Source organism: Primulina tabacum, chromosome 8, assembly GCF_025594145.1.
Source record: "Primulina tabacum isolate GXHZ01 chromosome 8, ASM2559414v2, whole genome shotgun sequence".
NCBI classification, from domain to species: domain Eukaryota; kingdom Viridiplantae; phylum Streptophyta; class Magnoliopsida; order Lamiales; family Gesneriaceae; genus Primulina; species Primulina tabacum.
Window position 1 is genome coordinate 5,760,860 of NC_134557.1, and position 24,176 is coordinate 5,785,035.

Genomic DNA, 24,176 nt, shown 5'->3' on the forward strand with positions numbered 1-24,176 from the left:
GCTTATTTTATTACATTGTTGACGATGAAATTGATCAGTTCAGCTAGTAACCTAATTAGTATCAAGTCTCTTTGAATTATGTATTTATGCCAGGAGATCATGGATTCGAGACTTGGGGATGCATCACCCTACCAACCTGGTGTGTAGAGTCCTGTGAATAATACCGCAAAAAGAAAGCCCGTGAGGGAAAAGGCCACAGTGGAAACTCAAGACGGGAAAAGGCCCTCGAAGGAATTCAAGATCGGGATAACCCATGGTTCTTACCAAGATGTTCGTTTAATAATATGTTGCTTGATTTATTTTTTTTGTAAATCATTATTATTATTGGCTATAGTATGTATATGTTACGTGTTTATATAATTTTTTTATATAGGTATAATATTCACTTAATTTAGAATAAAGAGTAAAATAAGTATATGGAATAATTAATAAATGTAACAATTGCATTTCCGCCACCAACTTGTAAGGGCACCCATATTGGTTGGTTAATGGGTGTTAATAACACCCATTAATTTTCGCCCACCAATGTGGGCGCAAGAATTAATAATCTTGGCTGACATGGCAGCCAAGAAATTCATCAGAATGAACGGCGTTATTTCGAAATTTGCGACGGTTTTTCGTAAATCATCGCAACTTTGCGACGGTTTTTCGTAAACCGTGGCAAAGTGAAAAGCGTCTATTTTTTTTAAAAAAAGGTCGCTATTTGCGACGGTTTTTTAACACCCGTCGCTATGTGCGACGGTTTTTGAAAAACCGTCGCTAATTATCACCAACGGCTATTTTCAAACGGCAAAATTATGCACCAACGGCTATATTCGATTATCGTAATTCGTTTTCTTTGTATTTTATGTTTTTTTTAAAGAGGTTGTGTTGAATAATATTTTAAATAAAAAAAGAGTCCAACTTTTTTTTCATTTCTTAATAATATTTTAATGAATATTGGAATTAAGTTATTTTAAAAATAATAATACTATTTATTTTTAGTAATATTTGTTGTAAAATTTTAAAAATATTAGAAAGATATTGAAATATTAAAAATAAAAAAAAATAAGTAAGTGGACAGTGAGATCCATAAATAATGAAAGTTGAAATTAAATGAACGTGAGTGTGTGTTAATAATGGGAAAGTGTTAATGTAATGAATATGTGGCTCGTGGACCCTATCATTTTTTATGAGATGGAGAGTTATTAACATGGATTAATTCCGACGTATGCGGATGCCCTAATAATTATTATTTTTTATTTTAAAAAATAATAATAAATTAAAATAAAATAAAATAAAATAATAATCAACTAGCTTGGCCCCTTAATTAATGCAAACATTGAAAAATCTGACCAGCTTTCAGGTCTGCAACGCAAGATTTGATATCAATGAGGTAATTACAGGCAATATCTTAATTAAGGATGATATATTAATGCGGAATTCTGCAAATAAATCCAAGTTTGTTGACGCTAAAGACAACGGGACCAGTTGTAATCTTTTCAGTTAGCCTTTTATAAGTCTTACCAATCGGGCAGATGTCTGAAAATAACCAGCTTGTATGTATGTGTATGTATAGATTCAAGTGTTACATAGAAAGAGAAAAGAGACGCCCTTCATGGTTTTGAAGTGGCTGTATCCCTAACTTCCAAGCACAAGTTTTGCGGTTTGGTTTTCTTGTTTGTATTTGAAGAAGCTCGAAAAGGGATCCGGAAAGGGGGGCGCTTTCTGTGGGTTTTTCGTTTGATGTTTTTTTTTTTGTTTGCATCAAATTTTGAGATATTCAGATTTCATGGTTTTGGGTTTCGGGTTACGGTGATCTTTATTTACGAGAGAAAGGCGCATTTACTGTATATTCATGGAGCAAATGATTGAGAGGTCTTCAAATGTGCACAGGAATTTTAGAGCCCGAGCTCCACTGGTGAGTTTCGCGTGCTTTGAGTTTTGAAATTTGTTTGATTCTGAAGATGCCCGGATGAGATTCTTGGTAAATGTGGAGTTATGTCGCGATATTTCTTGGTGTTATGGACTTAATTTGTTCTGGGTCTTTCTTTCTTCTTGAAATTCATGTTGTTTGGATTCCCGTTTTCCAAAATTTTATGTTATCTAGCCTAATTTTGGTTGAAGATACTAATTTTATAAATCTTTTGACTTCTTTTGCATTTAGTTATTGTTTATAAATGTTGTCCTTTTTTCCCCCCTTCAATGGCTGTTCTTATCGAAATTTTATATGATGGATGAACATAGACTTGGATGCTTCTTCTTTGGTGTTGGTGTGATTTTCCTGACAATTTCATGGCTTGGAACCTGATGTACATCTCAACTTGGATCTGAATTCGTTAGGGAAGCGGGAACCTGACTAAAAATTTGACAATTATCTCCCTTAATTTGATCTTGTAACTTAAAATTTGTTAGTGCTTGAATTCATCCTTGAATGAAATTTACGTAGGCGTTTTGCTTCTTTAAAATCAATTACAGGTTTAATCGGATGTGTTATTTGTCTTATGTTTGATCCTCATGTTGCTGTCTTCCCCACTTCCTTTACAACTTTTTGAAGATGAAAAGTACAAGTAAAGTTGGCCTACGAATTCCAATCACCATGGATAGGGATATTCAAACTGATCCGACTATACTATAAATCTTTCATATTCTCGACCGAAATTTATCCAGCTACAATCGAGGCTGAAGCATCAAGCACGTCACATACATCTCATCTTTAAATGCCTTTGGTTCCATTTTTTGGGTACATTATGTTTATTGTGAGGAGATTAAGCTTCCTCCTTAATTACTGTTGGGTGGTGACACGTCTCTGGCAAAATACATCGCTGAAGTACTAGATGTTATGGATCTTGTTATCTGCCTTTTAAACTTTCGAGTTCTGGGAGCTTTGGTTTACGAAATGCATAGTGTGTATATATATATATTTTCTACTTGATAATGTTATACAACTAAGGTGTTACTCGCGTGCTTTGATATCCATGATAAACTAATCTTGTTTCGAGGGAGGTGCAACTATTCCGAAAGGCAGTGCATAACTTGTTTCTAGTAGTTTTGCGTACGGAATGGTGGGCTACTATTCTAGTGTAAATGATGTGATTCAAGTTAACGAACACCAGAGTTCCTAGTAATTTCTTGTTCCTATAGCAGTACTATTATTGCCACTTGTGTCATCCTGACCAAGAAATGTTACAGGTTGACTCGGTAACATGTTATTGCAAAGTCGACTCAGGGTTGAAGACAGTTGTCGGGGCAGGAAAATTTGTCCCAGGAGCTAAACTTTGTATCCAACCTGATATTAATCCTCGTGCACGCAAGGCAAAAAACTCACGTAGGGAGAGGAGCAGGGTTCAACCACCACTTCTACCTGGACTCCCTGATGATCTTGCAATTGCTTGTCTGATCCGAGCCCCTCGCATTGAACATAACAAACTCCGCCTAGTTTGCAAGAGATGGTACAAGCTGTTGGCTGGAAATTTCTTTTACTCTCTGAGGAAGAGTCTTGGTATGGCTGAAGAATGGGTGTACGTAGTTAAAAGAGATCGTGATGGGCGCATCTCGTGGCATGCTTTTGACCCAACCTACCAATTGTGGCAGCCGCTTCCGCCTGTTCCCGTGGAGTACAATGCGGCGGTTGGATTTGGCTGTGCTGTACTTAGTGGCTGCCACCTATATCTTTTCGGAGGAAAAGATCCACTAAAGGGCTCGATGAGACGGGTCATTTTTTATAGTGCTCGAACAAATAAATGGCACAGGGCACCTGACATGCTTCGTAAAAGGCACTTCTTTGGTTCTTGTGTCATCAACAACTGTCTTTATGTTGCAGGAGGAGAATGTGAAGGAATCCAGAGAACTCTACGTTCTGCTGAAGTATACGAGCCAAACAGAAACAGGTGGAGTTTTATTGCTGATATGAGCACGGCAATGGTGCCGTTCATTGGGGTAGTTTATACCGGAAAATGGTTCTTAAAAGGTCTTGGAGCACATAGGGAAGTTTTAAGTGAAGCTTATACCCCAGAAACGAATTCTTGGAGCCCGATTAATGATGGGATGGTTGCTGGTTGGCGAAACCCGAGTATCTCTATGAATGGTAACCTTTATGCTTTAGATTGTCGAGATGGGTGCAGGCTAAGAGTGTACGATGAAGGCACACATTCTTGGCACCGATTCATTGACAGCAAGCTTCATTTGGGCAATTCTCGTGCTCTTGAGGCTGCTGCTCTTGTTCCTCTAAACGGAAAGCTTTGTATAATTCGAAACAATATGAGCATTAGCATGGTTGATGTGTCGAATCCGGATAAACAGGTGGAGAGCAACCCTAACATTTGGGAGAATATAGTGAGTAAAGGTCATTTCCGAACTTTGTTCACGAATTTGTGGTCTAGTATTGCTGGGAGAAGTGGATTGAAGAGCCACATTGTGCACTGTCAGGTGCTTCAAGCATGATTGTAGTATATTTCTCCAGTTTCATCATCTAATTAAAGATATAGTATGTTCATCAAAATTGGATACCTACAGTTTTTTTCACTCGAATTCTTGATTGAAAAATGCACGAGTCGACGAGTATGAGTAATGGAGCATTTAAAGGCTCGTGACCAAACGAGTCAAGAATCATGTCTGGTTCTGGTTCTGGTTCTAATCGGGTATCATGGGATCATATATATTTTTTACATGAGTACATTTTTGTTGTTTCAATCAATAGTCCGTTTATTGTTTTTCCGGGGTATTAGTATCATGATACTGGAGATCCTATGTTGTATATATAAGTGGCGTAGAAAAGGAGACAACATCAGACAAAGCGTTATTCAAATACTTGATTCTTGCTTCACCTGCTCTTCTTGTACACATTATCAGAACTTGATGTTTATTTAGACGAAATCATGAAATGCATGGCAATTCTCTTGCCAGCCACAGACAAGATATGAAAAATCCCCGCATTAGCATCTGGTCAATTCGGCATTTCGATGATTCTAATTCATTTATCTAAGCATAAGATGTTTCTCCACCTCTCTGTTACATGATCAAAACCTTGAGCTAAAGTACATATAGTTACAGGTACATTGGCACTCGTACAACTAGCAGTCAAGCTTGAAGACATAGTTCACATGTGGTAGCGGTTTGTTCAGATTCTTCACAGCTTCACCAGCTATAAAATGTTGCCAACACTACTCAGCTAAAAGCATTGGTGCATAGTTTCTTGGAACTGGAAGCTGAGATTATCAAACGAACACCAAATGTTATTTTCCAAGATGAGATACAATACAAGAACAGTCACCACGTGAATGAAAGTTCTTTCATAATTTCACTCAATCCAATTTGTAAATGCTACAAAACAAAGGCATGAGATCCGAGATTCCCACACACAAAATAGACCACAACAAAGAGACCTAAAACTAACAAAGCATAGCTTATGTTTGTTCGATGCTCAAGGTCATGACTAGGTTGATTACAACAATCAGATTACACAAAAACATATGCCGCGTTTCCTCAACCATAAACATCTACAACTCACTCGTTAGACACCCCAGAGAAACATCTAATCTCAAACCAAAGGAGAGAAAATATGTTAGAAAATGAGCTGAACTGTTAAAAGATTTCAATAAACAGGAACAACTTACAGATTTTGATATTTTACCTGCTTTAAAGATAAGGCCTTATCTTTGCAAGTACGCACAGTTAAGAACTGACCCAAATCAAGCTTCTTGTTAAAGATTCCGACACTGAAATAAATACTATGAGAAGGAGGCAAGTCAACCTTGATCTCATCAACATTGAACCAGAAAAATAATCTTTGCACTTCAATACCCTTCAAATCAGTGATCGACCCGATACTCAACTTCCCGGTAATCTTCTTCTCATAATAAACCGTGTATTCGAACTTTATGTAACAGGATTTCTTTAAATTCACCTCAAAATTTCCATCTTGATCGAGCGTGTAGTTGGTGACAGAATCAGGCAAGAGGCCACTGGGGAGGCCGTATTTTGGGAGGAGTTCATACACCGTTGGTTCGGGATTTGATGCAGAGGTTAAAGATGATGAACGGAAGATCAGGAGATGGAAAATGTAGCAGAAGATGATGAATTTTTGGACTGTGGACTCCATTGATTTTTCTTGATGTGTGTGTGCCGTCGCTTGTCGGTTTAAACAGAAGGCCAAAACGTAGGGTAATTAATGGGAAATTCAGGGAAAAGGGGGTCGATCATGAAATATTTAAAAAAAAGATCCATAAGTCAATTTACTTAAATGTCCTTGTATTTTAAGTGTAAATATATTTTTAAATTTGATTACATAGTCTATCCACGCTTGATCTATTTAAAGTCCAAAATCGACCAAAGCTTGGATCGACCAAACAATGGTCGACCAAAATAATGGTCGACTATTGTTGATGGTCGACCAATGGCTGACAAAAATCTGATAATATTAACGTTTATTACTTCTATTTCTTCGACTCACTTGAAGAAGAAAAGTCGACCTACAAACCGTAGACCAAAATTTTGATCTACCCAATATTTTACTTGAGTCGACCAAAATTTGATCTTGGTCGATCAAAATGTTGGGTTGACCAAAGCTTGGTCGACCAAGCTTTGGACTTGGTCGATCAAGAGCTTGGGCTCTTGGTCGACCAACTCTTGGTCTTGCTTGACCAAGCTTTGGACTTGGTCGACCCAAACAAGGCTTGGTCGACCAAGCTTTGGTCTACCCAAAATGAGTAGACCAAAAGCTCTTGGTCGATCCAAGCAAGCTTTGGACTTGATCGACCAAATTTTGGTCTACTCATTTAATTTATGGTCTACCCAAAATGGGTAGACCAAAGCTTGGTCGACCAAGCCTTGCTTGGGTCAACCAAGAGCTTTGGTCTGTAGACCATAAAATTATGGTCTACCCAAAATGGGTAGACCAAAGCAAGCTTTTGGTCGACCAGGCTTTGGTCTACCCAAAATAAGTAGATCAAAGTTTGGTCGACCGAAATTTTTGTTTGGCAGCTTAGATTAATCCAGTGCTTGTTTTTGTATGGTGATTTTGGGTCGACCAGGTTATTTCTGGGTCGACCTTGTTGATATTTGAGTCGATCATGTTGATCTCCGGGTCGACCCACGTTGATTTTGGGTCGATCAAGGTTGCTTTTGGGTCGACCATTTTTCTAACATATGAATCCATATATTTGAAAAATAGGACCGATGATTACTTAATTTTGACGGATAATTACATAATTTTGACTAATGTTGCATGTTTTTAACATATGAATCACATAATTTCATAAGTATGTTCTATAATGTTACATGTTATGACATATGAGTCACAATTTCACAACTATGTACATGTGTTTTGACATATGAGCCACAATTTCATAATTATGTTATATGTTTTAACGTATGAATCACAATTTCATAACTATGTTACATATTTTAACATATGAATCACAATTTCACGATTATGTTATATGTTTTAACATACGAATCATAATTTCACAATTATGTTATATGTTTTAATATATGAATCACAATTTCACAACTATGCTACATGTTTTAACATATGAATCACAATTTCACAACCAACTATGTTACATGTTGTTTTAACATATTAATCACAATTTCACAATTATGTTACATGTTTGAATATATAAATCACAATTACATAATCACAAGTATGTTCTATAATATTATATGTTTTAACTTATTATGTTACATGTTTTGACATATAAATCACATAATTTCACATGTATGTTTTATAATGTTACATGTTTTGACATATGAATCACAATTTCACAAGTATGTTACATGTTTTAACATATAAATCACAATTTCACAATTATGTTACATCTTTGAATATATAAATCACAATTACATAATCACAAGTATGTTCTATAATGTTATATGTTTTAACTTATTATGTTATAGTTTTGACTTATAAATCACATAATTTCACATGTATGTTTTATAATGTTACATGTTTTAACATATGAATCACAATTTCACAAGTATGCTACATGTTTTAACATATGAATTACATGTTTTAACATATGAATCACAATTTCACAATTATGTCACATGTTTGAATATATAAATCGCAATTACATAATCACAAGTATGTTCTATAATGTTATATGTTTTAACTTATTATGTTACATGTTTTGATATATAAATCACAATTTCACAACTATGTTACATGTTTTAACATATGAATCACAATTTCAATTGAATTACATGTTTTAACATAAAAATCACAATTATATTTTTTAACATATGGATCATAATTTCACAACTATATTACATGTTTTAACATATGAATCACAATTTCATTACATAATATTACATGATTTAACATATGAAATACATATTTAACTTGGGTCGACAAAATAACATTTATGTATCAACTTGGGTCGACCCAAAGTTTCAGTTTTTTGAGTAGACCCAAAATTCCAGTCTTTTGGTCCTTCTTGGTCGACCCAAAATTTCTTTTTGGTGGACCAAAATTTTGGTGGACCAATATTTTGTTGGTCCACCAAGAAGAAATTTCTTCTTGGTCGACCAAGAAATGTCTTCTTGGTCGACTAACTTAATTTTGATCGATCAATTTTTTTGTGAATTTTAATTGGAGAATACGTGTGTCGACCGAAAAGAAAAAGAAGAGGACAATTAATTGATTAAGTTAAAAGTTTAATTACGGTTAATATAATAATCAGGAGTCAACTCCTTGTTTCTTAAAAAAAAAAGTCAGAGTCCTTGTTTTTTAAATACTTTCTGTCTCACTCCTATTTTTTAAATTAGCCCGGTAATTAATCTAGATCTTTATATATTTTATTTATAATTTATAATAAAAAAATTTAGTGGTACTTAATATAAATTTTTATAATATTTAAAAATTTTAGGAGATATTCAAATTTTATTTATATACATATCCAAAATATCAATAATAACTTTATGTAATTTTATTAAGTATAATAATTAAAGTTTAATGTACAACTATAAAATATCAAAAATACTCATTTTTATTTCTATTAGAAATAATATCAATGCAAATACCAAGTAATTCATTCTTTTCTCCTCCATATATTTTACTTTTTCTTTGTATTTTTGAAAAAACATATAAATTTTAATAATTTAAAATCAAAATTATTAACATCGTTTATTTTATTTTTCGAGTTATAGTCACAAAAATGGGTGAATTTTTGAATTATATATTTTTATAATTTTAATAAAATTTAACACACTACATAAATATAAATTTATAATATTTTATTGACTTAAAAATTGAAAATAATAATAATATTATTAAATAAGTAAAATTTAGTTTTTTTTATTAACTATTATGTAACATATAATGTTCAATTAATTTCTATAATTTTAGTTAATCCACGTCTTACTAATTCAAGCATACGATGGTGAATAAAATTTTTTATCCACTTGAATATATATATATATATATATATATATATATATATATAAAATGTGTGTGGGATTTATTTTTACATTATTATACTTTTAAAAATTTAAGAACACATATATAATGATAATTATAATGAATTAAATATATTAAAAATTTATAAAATCACATTAATTTCAAATATTTTAATATAATTATTCTCAATTTTCAGATACAAATAATTGTCTTGTTTATTTTCAAAAACAAAATTGATATATATTTTCAAATATGAATTTACTTAAAATGACAAAAAAGGTTTTAAAATTTATTATTTATTAATATTGAAATTTGTTGTTATGTATTTTTAAAAAATATTAGTTAATTAAATAAACATGTTGAGTTGTCGTGAATAATTGAAATTTAATTACGATAAATTTAGTTTTCATTTATTTAATATTAATTTATTTATCGTATTTCGCACAAAACACATTTTGAAAATAAATATTTTTATAATATTTTTCTAATAAAATTTAATGCAACAATACACCACCTATACATCTGACGTGAGCGGACACAACTTCGGTGCCGTTGTTTGCAAAATCGTCGAACAGTTTAGCATTGAGTAAACCCGACGACAGATGCAAAAGACCTGTTAAGAAAATCATACACATAAATCCAAACATGGAGTAGATTTTGACATAACACTGAATTCAATTTGTAGATTCTAATCGTGTACATCAGATACCCGGAAAATTAAAAAAAACCAACGGCCAAAATCTTCACAAAGTTCGGCAAAGCAAGGCCGGTGTGAATTTAATCTTGAGGCCAAGACATAGATCATTCTTATCTTTAACCAATAAGCAGATGCATCACATGTTATCCATACGTGCACTGTCGTTATTTATTTTAGGTTGCATTTGGATTTATAGATTTCGATGTATTTTTCTATATTAAAGAAATGAGACCATGAACTTCAAATTCATCATGTTGAATTTCAAGTTTATCCAACAATATAAACATTTGAAACATGTTCTACTTTGTGTAACTAATATATAAATAAGTAAGATATGAATTTAAAATTTCATATATTATTTCATTGTTAATAATAAAATTATAATTGAAACCTAAGAAATTTAATTGATCTCTTCATATGTATCCTCAAGTTGCACTTAGAGGGAAGAATTTGATTTAATAATCAATCATGTTAGTTCCAACATAAATTAGACAAATATTTTTCTAAATAGCTTTTAAAAATGGCAAATTTGCAACACTCCCCCATTTCAGAGTAGGAAGGGGGGAACCCTAATTTAAGCTCTCAAAAGAAGGAAGAACCGATTTCCCCAAACTCGCGAAGGATCAGCGCAATAACTTACCCCGGAACCCTTCAGGTACAACTGTAGGTGTAGGCGTAGATAAAGATTTGATTCCTGCATATGGTTTTACGCTTCTGCTTGGTTAAATGATTTCTTTTGATTATAAAGCAACAAAGAAGTTGTTCTTTCTATAGTTTTATCTATTCTTACGGAATGTTGATTGCCAAGGAGAATGAAAGAAAATATTCGAGTTCAAATGACTGATATATCAACTGTATTTCCATGAATGTTCTTTTCTCTGATAAAAATTGGATGCCGTTTGTTATTAAATATTTAGCAGTTTTGTTTCGATGCTGTGAATCCTTTAGTGCGAAGTTTTCTTTGTTTGAGGAGAATACAAAGAGAGAGGGGTAATGTATTCTCGTTGAGACTTTGAAACCTGTGTTTTGTCTGGGTATTAGCTGAATTTGGAGTTTAGCCCTTGGTTTACATGTCTTGATGTCCATGACATTAATCACTGATTATTACAGGGAGTACTCCTAGACTTCAATTCCAAACCATTTGCTCCTGAAAGTAAAGTGATTGGTGGGAGCACTTTTGGGTAAGATGGGAGTAGAGGTTGAGAATACATCTAGCCCTATCCAGACCTGTTACTATGACTCAATCATCTGCATCAACTAGTGGGCCAAAGACATCCATGTTCGCAAAAAAACCAGGATTTGTTATCCCAAAAAACAAGTTATCTGGCTCACTTGTTCCTTTAGTTCGGGGCGCGAAAAAGGGAGACGGTGATACACAGAATGAGGAAGCTTCTAATCGGGCTGAGAGAAAAACCAAATGGGGCCCTGATCTAACCCTGGATGCCACTGTTCGAAAAGGGAGAGCTTCGGCATATCAGGTATTTGGCTTTTCTCTTCTTTAGTATATGGCAGTCAGTAGGTTTTTTGTTCCCTGAGACTCGTGCTATTGTGTATATTTAAACATTTATACATGCAAATGTTTATTTTTTCCCATTTTCCAAGCCATAATATTATGTTATTGAAATATTGCTTGAGTAGAAGAATTTAGTTCATAGGATTGGGCTGAAGGCACATTGCCCCACAATAGGGTAGAATTTAATTGCTTTCTAGAAAAATAAGTATCTCTGTTCAAAATGGGTGAAATATGTCAGTGTATTCTTTTGTAACAGCTTGGATTAACTTCGCACATAGGGTTTAAGTGATGCTATTTCTGCTTTTGTTGTGGTACCCATTTTGGACAGGCTCGAATCAATCAAATATCACAGCAGCTGACCTTAGGGTCACTGGCAATGGATCACAACCAAGGCCCATTATCTACATCTGAATTCAAGAAATTATCGTATCATCAGCTTAGTCGGGAGGTGAGTTGACTTTTCAGAATGTTTTTTTTTTGTTCTCTGTATTTTCTTTATCATTCATAGACTTAACTTTGGGATACGGACTAGACATTGGAAATGCTGGAAGTTGAAAAGCGAGAAATTATCGGTATGTTGAAAACAGAATCCAAATATGTCTGTACAACTTTTATATTTTTCTTATGAAGTGACTCAGTTTGCTTATTCTGTTCTATTTTCAGGTGAATTGCTAAAGTTAAATCCAAGTTACAAGGCTCCTCCTGATTACAAACCTCTGTTAAAAGAGGCTAATGTTCCAATTCCTGTGAGTAAATCTCTGCTTGGACTTGTTCTCCTTACCTGTGTATGGTTCATGTTATTATGATCACATTCAATCAGCACAAGCTGTATAAAAATGCTTGATTTATATATTTTTATGAATATTTTAATAAACAAAGACACTTCTTTCATAACAGATCATACATGATCTCTGCAATGAAAAACAGTTTGCGAGATATTAGTGTTATGCCAATGTGTGAACGTCGTCGCCACCTTCTTAAGAATTGTGAGAAAACCAGAAGTATGTGACAAGAGTTTGCATGTAAAATGATGATAAGGTAGAATAACTGGGAAGAATGAGAATGTGAAAACCAGAAATACTCATAAGTTATAACAGAGATGAATAAGCGAGTTTTTTTTTTTTTAATTGTGAAACAGGGCCAGAAAGTGGCAATGAGATGTTAAGATAATGATTTGTGCCTGCTGAAATACAGAAAAACATTACGCATGATTGTGGAATTGTGCTGCATGAAAGAAGGCTTGGTTAGTGCATGAAAGCAGAGATAAATAATTCATAAAAGAGCATTCCTATTGAATGTATTGTGTTCATGTAAAAAAAAATTGTCCCATTTGTGGTCACTACAATTTGTCCAGACTAGATACATTTACATGCGGCGTACTCTCACGTAAAAATTGTCCCTTCTGTGGTCACTTCAATTTGTTCAGACTAGATACATTTATCTGTGACTTACTTTTCTTGCATTATTGAAATGGGCTTGCCATCCTTGCATTTGATTTATAAATGTTGTGACGGTTCGTTATGAGAGCCTACCTATGTCTCTGCGCAGATCAAAGAACATCCTGGGTACAATTTTATTGCTTTAATATTTTGCCCTGCAAGTGATACTCAAAAGAGATTGGAAAAGGTATGTAATCTTTATTACTCTTTTGCACCATTATGGAGGTCTATTTGTTGACTTTTTACATTGCACTAACCAAAATATGCTGTCACAAGAAATGATATTTTCTGCTTTCTTGGCTTACAAATCAGGAAACAGGAGCTAAAATACGAGTTTATGGCACAAAAGCGGATAAGGGAGGGAAGGTAAAAGGCTCCAGCAACATATTCCATCCATTCACATCTTAATCTTGTCCATATCATAATATCTTGCTCAATCCGGCTGCTCATTTTTTCCCTGTATTATATAGTTTGAGGTTAGTGCTACCGATGCCAAAGAAACAGTCAGTTCTTATGAAGATCTGTATGTACATGTATCAGCTGACACATTTGAGAAAATTGATGCAGCTGTGGCTTTGATTGAATTGCTAATCACCCCGGTTTCGGTTAGTGCCAAGTACAAATTAAAATATTAAATCTACTTTGTACGTTTGTTGTCATATATTAACTTACCGTTGCTTTTTTTGTCAGGTGAACGCATTGTCTTCTTCAACGACATTGACCTCAATAGCTGATGTCAATGTGATAGCTGATCCAATTCAAAGCATGCCTAGCTCATTTAAGGCGCCTCCACTGGTAAATCAGGGAATGGCTCAGCCTTCTACAGGAGCTTTACCAACTCAGACTCAAGGTGACATGCCACAATATCCTCAGGCATGGTTTTCTGCAGGTCCAACTCAGATTCCATTGTTTCGACAGTCTGGATTAGTACCCCCAATAAATTATTATTCTGCACCATTATTTGGTAATCCTGTCCAAGCAAATTCCACAAGCACGCCTTCGTTTTTTGGTCCTCCACCGATTATACCTGCAAGCTTCAGTCTAGTTCCTCAAAATTCTTCCTTCGCTGCCTCCAGACCTCAACCACCCATTGCTTTACAGCCACCGCAAATACCAATGGCTCCATTGCTTGTTCGTTCTCAAGGTAATATTGCTATGGCTTCCCAGAATATGGCCATGTCTGTTGCTCCTCGGGTGAATATCCCTAACAACATGATATCACCTATACCTGCTCCAATCCAATCCGCTGGTGGAGCCCCTTTGGGCCATCCTATTGCTTCTTTATCTTATGGTTCTGCTCCACAACCCCAAAGGGGCTTCTCTCCGTTGCTTCCACCAATGGCATCTGAATCGGTATCTTCATCAATTTGGCCAATGCAGCCTGCTATACCACCCGTAGCAATGCGTGCTCCATCCCCGAACATTATGTCTGGTTCAACACCTATTTCTTTCCCGGGAACATCTTCAGCTTCATTTCTTCAACCTGGAATGAATAATTCTGTTTCTGCAGCAATTCCAAGACCTCCTCAGCATGGCAGTTCTGCTGACTTCACGTTTCAGCCTCAACGCCCACAGAATACCTTCTCCCAGGTGTCTCTGCAAAGCAGTCAACCTGCAAACCATAATCTGGCACCCCCAATTCAGACAGGGCACGCACCTTTGACGCCACCATCTCCTTTGGTCAGGCCATTGATGAATAATATGAATCCTTATCAGGTTCAGAGTTTCCCAAGAATTCAGGTCAGGCATCAGATGAATCAACCAAGACAACAAATTTCCACGGACTTAGTCGGGAGTCCAGCAGCCCCTCTTGTAACACCTAGAGGTCTGCCATTACTTGGTCACAACACCATTTCATCGGGTATATTCCAACATATGCAACCAAGAAACCTTGCTCCTCCTCACATTATTGGTAATCCTGCTGGTCCTTTTCCTCCCAGAGCAGCAAATCTGATAAATAGTATTCCGCAAAGTCATTCTCCAGGAGCAACCCCACACAGATTCCCTAGCCCACGCCCACATTTTGGTAACCATCCTGGTAAGCCATTTTCTGGTGGCACACAGCTAACATATGATCCTTTCTCACCTACTTCTGCGCCTCTCAACCCTCAGATGGGTGGTAATGCAGCCAAGTTACCTAACGAAATTGATCCAGAGTACGAGGACCTGATGGCCTCTGTGGGAGTAAAGTGATTTGTTCTGTTATCCATTGTGGCAAAGTCTTTGGGGGCATTCGGTCGTGCCTTCCGCCAAATGACTTCTTCAGTAAATTTGGATGTTCTCAGGCTCAATATTGGATTGTACCATACAAGAGCTGCGATATTAGTGTTGGTCTCTTGTAAGTGTTGATTTTAGGTCATTGAGTCGCATTCTTAGCGAGGTGTGTCTACCAGCCAATGCCAGATGGAGAGAAGACGAAATGATAATTAAAGGTGAGGAAACACAATTGGAAACTTGACGTCCAAAATAAGTTATAAGTTCGTATTGTATGTTGTATTTGGTAGGTTCGATTTTGACAGACGATTCATGTGAATTCGGTAACTCAACCGAAAAAAGGAAAAGGAAAAAGAAAATGAACAGTTACATGGTCTAGTTTTCGTGCATGTGGTAGCGACTGCAATAATTCCGATACAATTTTTAATATTATACGACTACTACACAAGTATGATCTCGTAAAAAGGGTCTGATCTCGTGTATGTCGAAAAAAATTACAGCATAAAAGATACAAGTTTACTTTTATAAAAATACGATTAAAAACACCACACTAGATAAAATGAGAATAGGCAGGCTCGAATGAAGAGACAACGGTAAAATTTTACGATGGCCGCACCGTCGTCAATGCATGCCTATTATTTATTTTCTATAGTATTTTGGGAGTGCTTGTTCAAGGGCATGAAACAAATGTGAAATGCCGCTCAATTTGCTAAGTCAAAGCTTCTTACGAAAAGCCTAAAGGAACTATGGAAGATATATATGCCCAAACGTGATACGATACATCTTGCTACTTTAATTGAAACTCGAAATCCAGCGCAGCTATATGCAAGCTTGTAAAACACTATAACTCGCAAAAGGGAAAGCTCAGGCAGCCAAGATTCAAGCATGAAATATGAACCAACTTATCATGTGGTGGTTTAGTTTGGCATTTAAAGTGCACACGCACAAAACAAAGTCTGTACTCATGTAGCTGCTATGTACAAATGATAGGGTTGATCCAAAGTAAAAACTAGCCAAGATGTGATCAAACTGAAGGTCCAGATCTGAGCACTCTTTCTAGTCTCTCAGCCTTCGCATAATCGTTTTCTGTGAGAGGGCCGACAGGAAAAGCTGAGATTTCCACCACTAAGTGTGGAGTCGGGAGCTCATCAAACAAAGCTCGCACATTGTTGCAACACACACTTTCCCCATGAGCGTTTTCCCGTCTGATTTGACATCCCTGGAGAAGAAAATATGTCAACTGGAGGTAATGAATGGGGATTTCCAAACTAAAATCATTTTATAATATGCAAGGAAAACACAAGTCGACAAAAATAACAGAATGTAGAAAAGGCTTCTTGCATTTTAGTGACTAAGAGCTCATTTGGATTGACAGGCTATTTAAAAAACATTTTTCTGAAAAAAATAGAGAAGAAGTGCCTAGTTAGGCTTTTACTCACAAAAAGCAACTCCAAATTCAAAGCCAAAATATATGGCTTTTAGGACTTATTTTTTTACTTATAGCCTAACCTATCTATATTCTATAGCATGTATACCTTGTGGGATGTGGCATCTCTAAACTGGTCATCATCTGACAGCAAAGATGCGATGGCTTTAAGCAGGCGTCTTCCTTCAGATTTAGAAGGTATTCTGTAATTGCGCCTAAGGGTACCCTTGGTCGTTGGATGCCATTTGCTCACTAATTTTCTCCTTTCAGCTGCCTCTTTTTCTGTATAGAGACTATATAATCAATTACTAATCTTTGGATATATCAATCTTAAAACATATGGAAAGTATTCCCATGTCCATGTAGCTCGAATAAAAACGGACAGCTATCTGCTTATAAGAGCTGAATTTCAATCAGATGGAAGTCAACTTTTCCAATGACAAGAATATCATCATAAAGCAACCATAGTTTTGAAGATTCCTAAATCTCAAATTTTTCCTACCTACCAAAACAAAATTCAATGTTCAGTTTTTTTTTTCAAATACTTCCACAGAAATCCCGAGGATATCCTGAAATTTTCCAAAAATTTTACAGGAAAAAAATACAAGTCATATCAAAACTTGAGAAGACATGAAATTGTAATTATGCTGGACTTGCAGTGGCTCTTAAAAAATATTGTAAAAAAAATTTTGCCATGATTGTTTACATTCGAAATTTTATGATTCGAAATTCCATCAGAATTCAGAATGAAATATACATATCAAAACTTGAGAAGACATGAAATTTGGAATACCATGACCAAATTTGCAAATTTTAGTCATGTAATTTTCCGGTAAAAAATTTCACGAAATTTTGAAAATCAGTATAAATTGTTGCAGAAAAAACTGAAAGAGACAAGTTGATTTTTGTCTCAATAGTTTAGGAAACCCGAAACTTTGGTCAAATTTTAAAACAATGCTTGAAAGCAACAGTTAAACCTGTCATGGAAAATTATGTAACAGACAGATAATACATACGATACATTTTTCCAGTGCCTCCAATTGAATTAACTCTAAAAGGTAATAAAACTTTGATCACTTTCTTTGTTTATTATTAATTTCTTTAAACTTTCAGTTTACTCCTTTTGGGTAGAAGAACGAATATAATTATTTTCTGTTTCCCACAAACCATTTGCTTCGGTCATGTCACACCCAGAAAATTTGAGAATGGGTCGACAATGGATTAAGAAATCATATAATCTATAGCTTAAGCCCCAATACTGAAACTAGAAAAAGTTGGTGCTTGTGTAGGAATCAGGTTGCAAACCGTGAAAACATTAAAGGCCAAAATTTCTCTCCGTGAGAAAACAAATGTTTTCATATAGTAGAACTGTAAAAGATCAGAAAATCACAGTCCGATAGCTATTTGAAAGCACAGTAGAAATGATCCGGCTTGAAATGAAACTTTGCACAGCCTAGTTTGCCATGATGAAAGAAACATTGAAGTGACTTAGGAATCCTAGATACTATATGGATCCACTAAGTAAATATGGGAATAGCCAAAGTTTCCAATATTCACCCACAAAGAATAGAAATTGACCTTTTAAGAAAAACATGCTTCAAAAAGCTGAATGAACATGATAAACTATAAGAACTCTATTGCTACCTAACACACCCAATTCTTTCAGCAAGGTACCTGAAGCAGTGAACTCAAGCATTACTGAAACCAAATTCCATTAACACAAACACAGACGAAAAAAAAGATCAAAATGCAGCCAAGCTTAGACATTGTCGCAGCGGTAAAATCACAAATTAATGACACCGAAGTCAGCTGATACATGAGCTTACAACTTGCTATCTATCCAGCAAACCTCTTCTATAATCTATTCCCCACATATAAAATTCAAAGGACAAGTAACAAGTAATTTTTTTATAAAAAGGATACACTAACCTGGTTTGCTTAACGCCTGAAACCAATCATAGAACCCAAAATCGTCAGCTCCACTTTCCATATCTACAAGAAACATAATATTAAATTTCCAGCTGACAAAAAAAAAACATTCCTTCGGGAGAAGGATCTTTAGCAAGTAAGCAACTTCAATCTTTTATGTCTACCATTACTTAAAAATCTGGAAACAGATAGAGAACCTGAAATGAGTGGATTAGTGGGAGACCCAGCCAAACCAGCTTTCAAAAGAGCGTAGAAAATGCAAAGGCGGCCAGCCCACAAAACCGGGGTCTCAAGCATAGTTGCACATGGTGTTATTGCTCTGAAATAACCAAAATGGCAACTGATTCTCGATCTGTTTCCCACGTGAAACCATTTCCCTAGACGAGGAAGAAAGACGGTTTTCGGCAATGAAAAGCGTGGGTTTTGGGTGAGATTCTTGTCGGAGCTCCAGCAGTAGTGGCTGTGGCAGATGGTCGCCTGAAATGGTGATGTGAGAGAGGAGGCACCGGTGGATATGGCGGTGGTTTGCAGAAGCATTTCGGCCAGTACAGAAGAAACAGGGATGTTGGAAAATCTTGGATGAAATTCTTGTTTTTCTGATTTCCAATCCCCGGTATACTTCGATCCCAACGATCAGCTTTCAGCATCAGCTGCGATACGACGTCGTCTGCGGATCTTTTATTTTTTTTAATAATCGTTTTAATATATATATATATATATAGATAAAGTGACTTTCATTTCATAGTGGATTATATATATCTTGCCAAAGTTATTACCAAAGTTTGAAGGCTTATCCACTATGAAATGAAAGTCACTGTTGCTGTCCCCACCCGATTAGGCAATCAAAGAGATTATTAAACATTATCTTATCTCCTTCGTTTTCCTCTTCTTCTTTTTTATTTGAAAGAAAGACTTATAATTAAATTTATATACTAATCACATTATATACACGTGTGTACAAATCAGTGGCTTGTTGTCACACTGTCCTTACACATGCCCAAGGGGCTAATTAACCCCAACACTACACTCAATCAAACAAACAAAGTGAATATCTACTTTTTACACACAAACCTAACAATCTTTGCAAATCGATTCCCTTCTTGCTTTGGATCGAGCTACCTTTCCATGTCCATAGAGGCTAATGGCCTTCCAGTTTGTAGAAAACTCTTAGACTCACCATTCTTGTTGTTAGACTCACCATTCTTGTTGTTTCCATCTTTTTGCGACTCGACATCATCGTTTTCGTCTTCTTCGGGTACGGAATACTCGAAATCAACCTTGTTCTGGTACAACTTGATCATGATGAGATAAAGGGTCACGACGAAAATTGTCATCCCTGTCACGTAGAAACTAAATTGAATGTTGACCAACGATTTGGCACGTTCTAGTGCCTTTTGGTTGTGGCACCGGACCACGTCGTGACCTTCCTCCAAGTTTATGAAGCAACCTTTAGGTATTAGACTAGGGGTCCATAACATGTACCCGATTACCACGAGCCAAACACCCTGGAACATAATACTAGCAGACCTCACAAAGCTATTCAAGAAATTTTGGGGATAACTAATGCCTAAAAGGGTGGTGGAAAGTGATATAAATATCGCAATTTGAAGAAGCCAGTGGTATTGGCCCTCAACCCCCATGTGATCCGAGGAGTGGAGATGGAAGAGGAGGAGTTGCTGCCCGAAAGCCACCGCACCTAGCAAATTGGTGAGTCCGTATTGCGCCGGGGGGTCAAGTTTATCTAGTACGATTGAGAGAAACGCATAGGTGAAAAAAGTCAAGGAGATATTCGAATGTTCGAAGTTGTGGAGATGGTTAGAGGGGATAGTTCCATCGGGGTCGAGGGGCTGATGGCGATCCGGCCCGATGAAGAGTTCCATTGCTATAGACATGGAGCTTCCAATCACTGATCAAGTAGAGCTCAAGATACTTGATTCTTGAGGTGGGAAACCATGGTGAAGACCTGTAGGATTTCGGGTTTACGGCGTGGAGTTTGATGTGATTGAAAATATGCCATAATCCGATGATCAAAAAGCCAAATCCAGGTGCCACATGCCCGATGAAACTACCCATTTTTTGTTTATAAGTAGCAGTCTTTTTTTTTCTTTGTAAGTTAGGTGCGAAGGGAAATTGGTAGTGGATGGGTTTTTATATAATGACAGGAGAAACATGAAATCTGTGGTCTAGATGCTTGTAAAGGACTACTTTTCGATTTTTTTTTTTTTTTTGAAAATTCTGAAAGGGTTCTCTGTCTTTTGTTTGCGTGGAGAACAAGAATATGAGATCGAGAAGAGTTGACCAAATACCGATTTCGATGTATTTTTATCTTTCATTTGGATATCTCTTTCATTTTAATCAAAAATTTGTGTGAGACGGTTTCACAAGTCATATTTTGTGAGATATATCTCTTATTTGGGTCATCCATGAAAAAATATTACTTTTTATGCTAAGAATATTACTTATTATTGTGAATCGTGAGATCGTCTCACAAAAAACCTACTTTTCATTATAACCAAATGATAAGGAGAACTAAACGAAAAATAATACAAAAATGTCGAATATCATCGTTTACACCAACCGAACCTTTAATGAATACATTACATATAACGCCAACTTTGTTTAATATCCATGAATTTTGAAACATAAGAAGATTTAGATTCTACCAGTCAATCAAAAAGTGACAGTTTACAAGGATGGGTCATGCCAGGCATCAGCACTCATTCATGGAAAAGTAGAGTTGTTGCGATACAGTTAAATCTTTATTTTATTTTTCAGACGAATCAATCTTGTTCATATTATGATAAAAAATAAACTTTTCGTATCAAATTAGTTTTTTTGTTTATGAAAATAACCATGATTTTTTAGAAAGCACGTCACCGTCATCTCCTTTCTCATTAATTTCTTATATTATTTTACGGACACTCCATTTTTTAAATTATTTACTTCCAAACAACGGATGAAATGACGAAGATGTGCACACTATCGGAGTTAAAAATTAATTAATTAAGACATTAATTAAATAATTAATAAATTTTAATTTGATTTGCTTTTCAACTAATGATTCTTTTTATTAATAAGTCCATCGAGTAGTGGCAACACATTAGATATACGATAGCATCCTTCATCGTTGAGAAAATTTATGAAATTGTGCCTTTTCTTTAAGAAAATGGTTGGCGTAATTATATTATTAAGATCTACTTGCTAAATTATAAAGATTATGATTGATAATTAAGAGAGAAATACTTTAATTTAAACTTGTATAAGCTCGTAAAGTTCTAGAATTTTTTTGCTTGAATCTGAAATATCTAATTGTCCGATAAAATCATATATGAATAAGACTTTCGTCTAAGATTGTGCTTAGACTGAAAGAATTTCAAATCCATGAATTTCAACGAGTATAAACTCAAAATTCATTTCTTGTATGTTTATATAATATTTTATGTTAATTAGAAAGAATTTCACAGTAGTAACGGTGCTATGTGAAATTCATTTTATGAAAAGAATTAAAATATTAATTTAAGATTTGATCAATTGTTTCATCGTTGACAATAAAATTATAATCGAAATATATGAATTTCAAATCCATCACCTCAATTACGACCTAAAATATTGAATATTCGAACCAACATATAAATTAATTTTCCATGAATTAATTATTTGTTAGACAATGTGATTTCAGGAGTATTTATATGCATCGCAAATTTTCCAAGAATGGTTACGTTTAATGCAAATTTTCCAAGAATGACGTCACTGATTACGTCACTGAATTACTCTTAATAATTCCTGGCTGCTTAATGTTTTAGTCAAGTCAAATGTAACGGAGTTGTCAAGTAAGACGAGTTAATTCAATTTATATTTATAATTAAAAATAATATTTTTAATATAGAAAATAATATTTTTGAATGAGTTATTTGAAGTCGAAGATCTATATCACAAAATTGACACTTGAAACAATCTGACAATAGTTTTTGTCACTATTATATAATTAAACTCATAAGATTTTATTTCACATGTAGTTAGAAATCAACCAACCTGTTTTTGGATTTTTCAGAAGTAATCTTCTCAGCCTTAACCAAAAAACTTTTAATTTCTATTTTTTTCCCCTACATTCCCCATCTTTTCGTGGGTCAGCGAAACTAATCCGAAAAATTTATATATAAAAAAATGAAACATGACTAAAATGCAACAAATACAATGCACACAAGTCAATTATTGAATGGTCGAAAAGGGAATAGGTTGGGGCAGCCTAATTGGTAAAATAAAGACAAATTCATTAAAATTTATAATTCTTTAACACGACATTTAATTTACAACGTTTAATTTCACCTTGAAATATGTTTTGAATCTCCATTAGGAAATGATTTGTATATGATAATCCAAGTGAAATTTAAAATATATTTCATAGGATACATGTGTCATGTAACAACTTCACATTTTCCGAACACATTGTAGCTCGAGCACATTAATTTCCACAATAATTTAAATTTACTTGTTTCGTTTGACGAATAAAAATCAGTGAGATTGTCTCGAGTGACCTACTCCTTCTTTGGATAGTCTTTATTTTATAACACATTATCAACACGATTTTTCAAGTTGCTTTTTTTTTTTATGTGCATATATATTTAAATTTTGCTTTATTGTTTATTGATGAATAGATGATTTTTAATATGGATTGTTTTATATTTTGATCTTATCATGAATATCTCAAATCTTAATTTGTTGCTCTTGATATCTCAGACAATAATTATGTTTCTTGGATATTAGATATTGAAATTCATCTATTGATTCTATAGGCATTGAAATATCATCAAAGAGAAAAATAATGAATCACCGGAAAATCGTGCGAAAGCTATGGTATTTTTCGTCACGACCTTCGTGATGGTTTGAAAAATAAATATTCAATGATCTATGATCCAATCGATCTTTGAAAAAATTTGAAATAAAGATATAGCTACCAAAAGACGATGATTATCACAAAAGCACGTTACAAGTGGATACACTTGCGCTTACAAAACTTTAAATTTTTAAGTAAATATAATTTTGCATTATTTCGTATCAGTTCAAAATTGAAATTAAGCAGAGAAAAAATAACTTATGAGGATTTGTTGAAAAAAACATACTCCATTTTTTGTATCTCTAATGTAGAGGGTTTTCAAAAAATATTTTGAATTGATTTCATGTTTGCTTGTGGTTGATCAAAATAATGAATTATTGATGAAAAATAATGAAATATGTCCTACTTGTGCCGAGTATTTCCCTGAAGTGAATATGACAATGCATGACGAAAAGGGAAAAAATAAGACTAAATACGATCATAGTTGTGGACGTGGGCGCCGTCGATGGCGCTTTCTTCCATATGATCGTGGGCATAGAAAACCTCGTGACTATAACGATGGATATAATCATAGAAATCAAAAGAATACACATTACCGAAAGTTAGATAACGACTAAGAGAAAAGTTGAAAGTGGTCAATAAGTCGGGGAAATAAAGAAATTAGTGTTACACATGTGAAATAAAAAGACATTGGTATCATACTGGTCGTATGCGTAAACATCTTGTAATCTCTACCGAGCATCAAAAT

At 34.7% G+C, this 24,176-nt stretch overlaps 4 protein-coding genes and 1 pseudogene across 4 annotated transcripts; 2 read left to right on the forward strand and 3 right to left on the reverse strand.

The window, feature by feature from the left end:
* Positions 1–1,373: 1,373 nt before the first annotated feature.
* On the forward strand, positions 1,374–4,741 carry LOC142553311 (F-box/kelch-repeat protein At1g55270-like). Its single transcript, XM_075663476.1, has 2 exons — positions 1,374–1,900; positions 3,172–4,741. The coding sequence occupies exons 1-2, from the start codon at positions 1,838–1,840 to the stop codon at positions 4,420–4,422; spliced, it is 1,314 nt and encodes a 437-aa protein (XP_075519591.1). The 5' UTR covers positions 1,374–1,837; the 3' UTR covers positions 4,423–4,741.
* A 157-nt stretch (positions 4,742–4,898) lies between these two features.
* Positions 4,899–6,131, reverse strand: LOC142553312 (uncharacterized). The gene is made up of 2 exons (XM_075663477.1): positions 5,612–6,131; positions 4,899–5,186 (listed from the first exon to the last, which is right to left on the reverse strand). Exons 1-2 carry the CDS (start codon positions 6,077–6,079, stop codon positions 5,142–5,144), a joined length of 513 nt encoding a protein of 170 aa, XP_075519592.1. The 5' UTR covers positions 6,080–6,131; the 3' UTR covers positions 4,899–5,141.
* A 5,053-nt stretch (positions 6,132–11,184) lies between these two features.
* Positions 11,185–15,520, forward strand: LOC142553313 (uncharacterized). Its single transcript, XM_075663478.1, is given in 9 exon segments — positions 11,185–11,301; positions 11,303–11,551; positions 11,915–12,034; positions 12,119–12,158; positions 12,250–12,332; positions 13,135–13,212; positions 13,338–13,391; positions 13,496–13,630; positions 13,716–15,520. Coding segments are annotated over 9 exon segments (2,304 nt in total). The 5' UTR covers positions 11,185–11,259; the 3' UTR covers positions 15,219–15,520.
* A 605-nt stretch (positions 15,521–16,125) lies between these two features.
* On the reverse strand, positions 16,126–19,283 carry LOC142553315 (uncharacterized). The gene is made up of 4 exons (XM_075663480.1): positions 18,792–19,283; positions 18,595–18,657; positions 16,775–16,947; positions 16,126–16,458 (listed from the first exon to the last, which is right to left on the reverse strand). The coding sequence occupies exons 1-4, from the start codon at positions 19,129–19,131 to the stop codon at positions 16,264–16,266; spliced, it is 771 nt and encodes a 256-aa protein (XP_075519595.1). The 5' UTR covers positions 19,132–19,283; the 3' UTR covers positions 16,126–16,263.
* Positions 19,284–19,507: 224 nt separating this feature from the next.
* Positions 19,508–20,907, reverse strand: LOC142553314 (uncharacterized; annotated as a pseudogene).
* Between the last annotated feature and the right edge of the window lie 3,269 nt (positions 20,908–24,176).

Excerpts from the sequence above, each read along its gene's own strand:
- LOC142553311 (XM_075663476.1), top strand. The coding sequence starts at position 1,838 with ATGGAGCAAATGATTGAGAGGTCTTCAAATGTGCACAGGAATTTTAGA. Across the intron at positions 1,901-3,171 it reads TTAGAGCCCGAGCTCCACTG|GTTGACTCGGTAACATGTTA; the intron begins GTGAGTTTCGCG and ends GAAATGTTACAG.
- LOC142553312 (XM_075663477.1), bottom strand. The coding sequence starts at position 6,079 with ATGGAGTCCACAGTCCAAAAATTCATCATCTTCTGCTACATTTTCCAT. Across the intron at positions 5,187-5,611 it reads AGGCCTTATCTTTAAAGCAG|CTTCCAGTTCCAAGAAACTA; the intron begins GTAAAATATCAA and ends TGATAATCTCAG.
- LOC142553315 (XM_075663480.1), bottom strand. The coding sequence starts at position 19,131 with ATGCTTCTGCAAACCACCGCCATATCCACCGGTGCCTCCTCTCTCACA. Across the intron at positions 18,658-18,791 it reads CACTAATCCACTCATTTCAG|ATATGGAAAGTGGAGCTGAC; the intron begins GTTCTCTATCTG and ends TGTTTCTTGTAG. Across the intron at positions 16,459-16,774 it reads GAGATGCCACATCCCACAAG|GGATGTCAAATCAGACGGGA; the intron begins GTATACATGCTA and ends TTTCTTCTCCAG.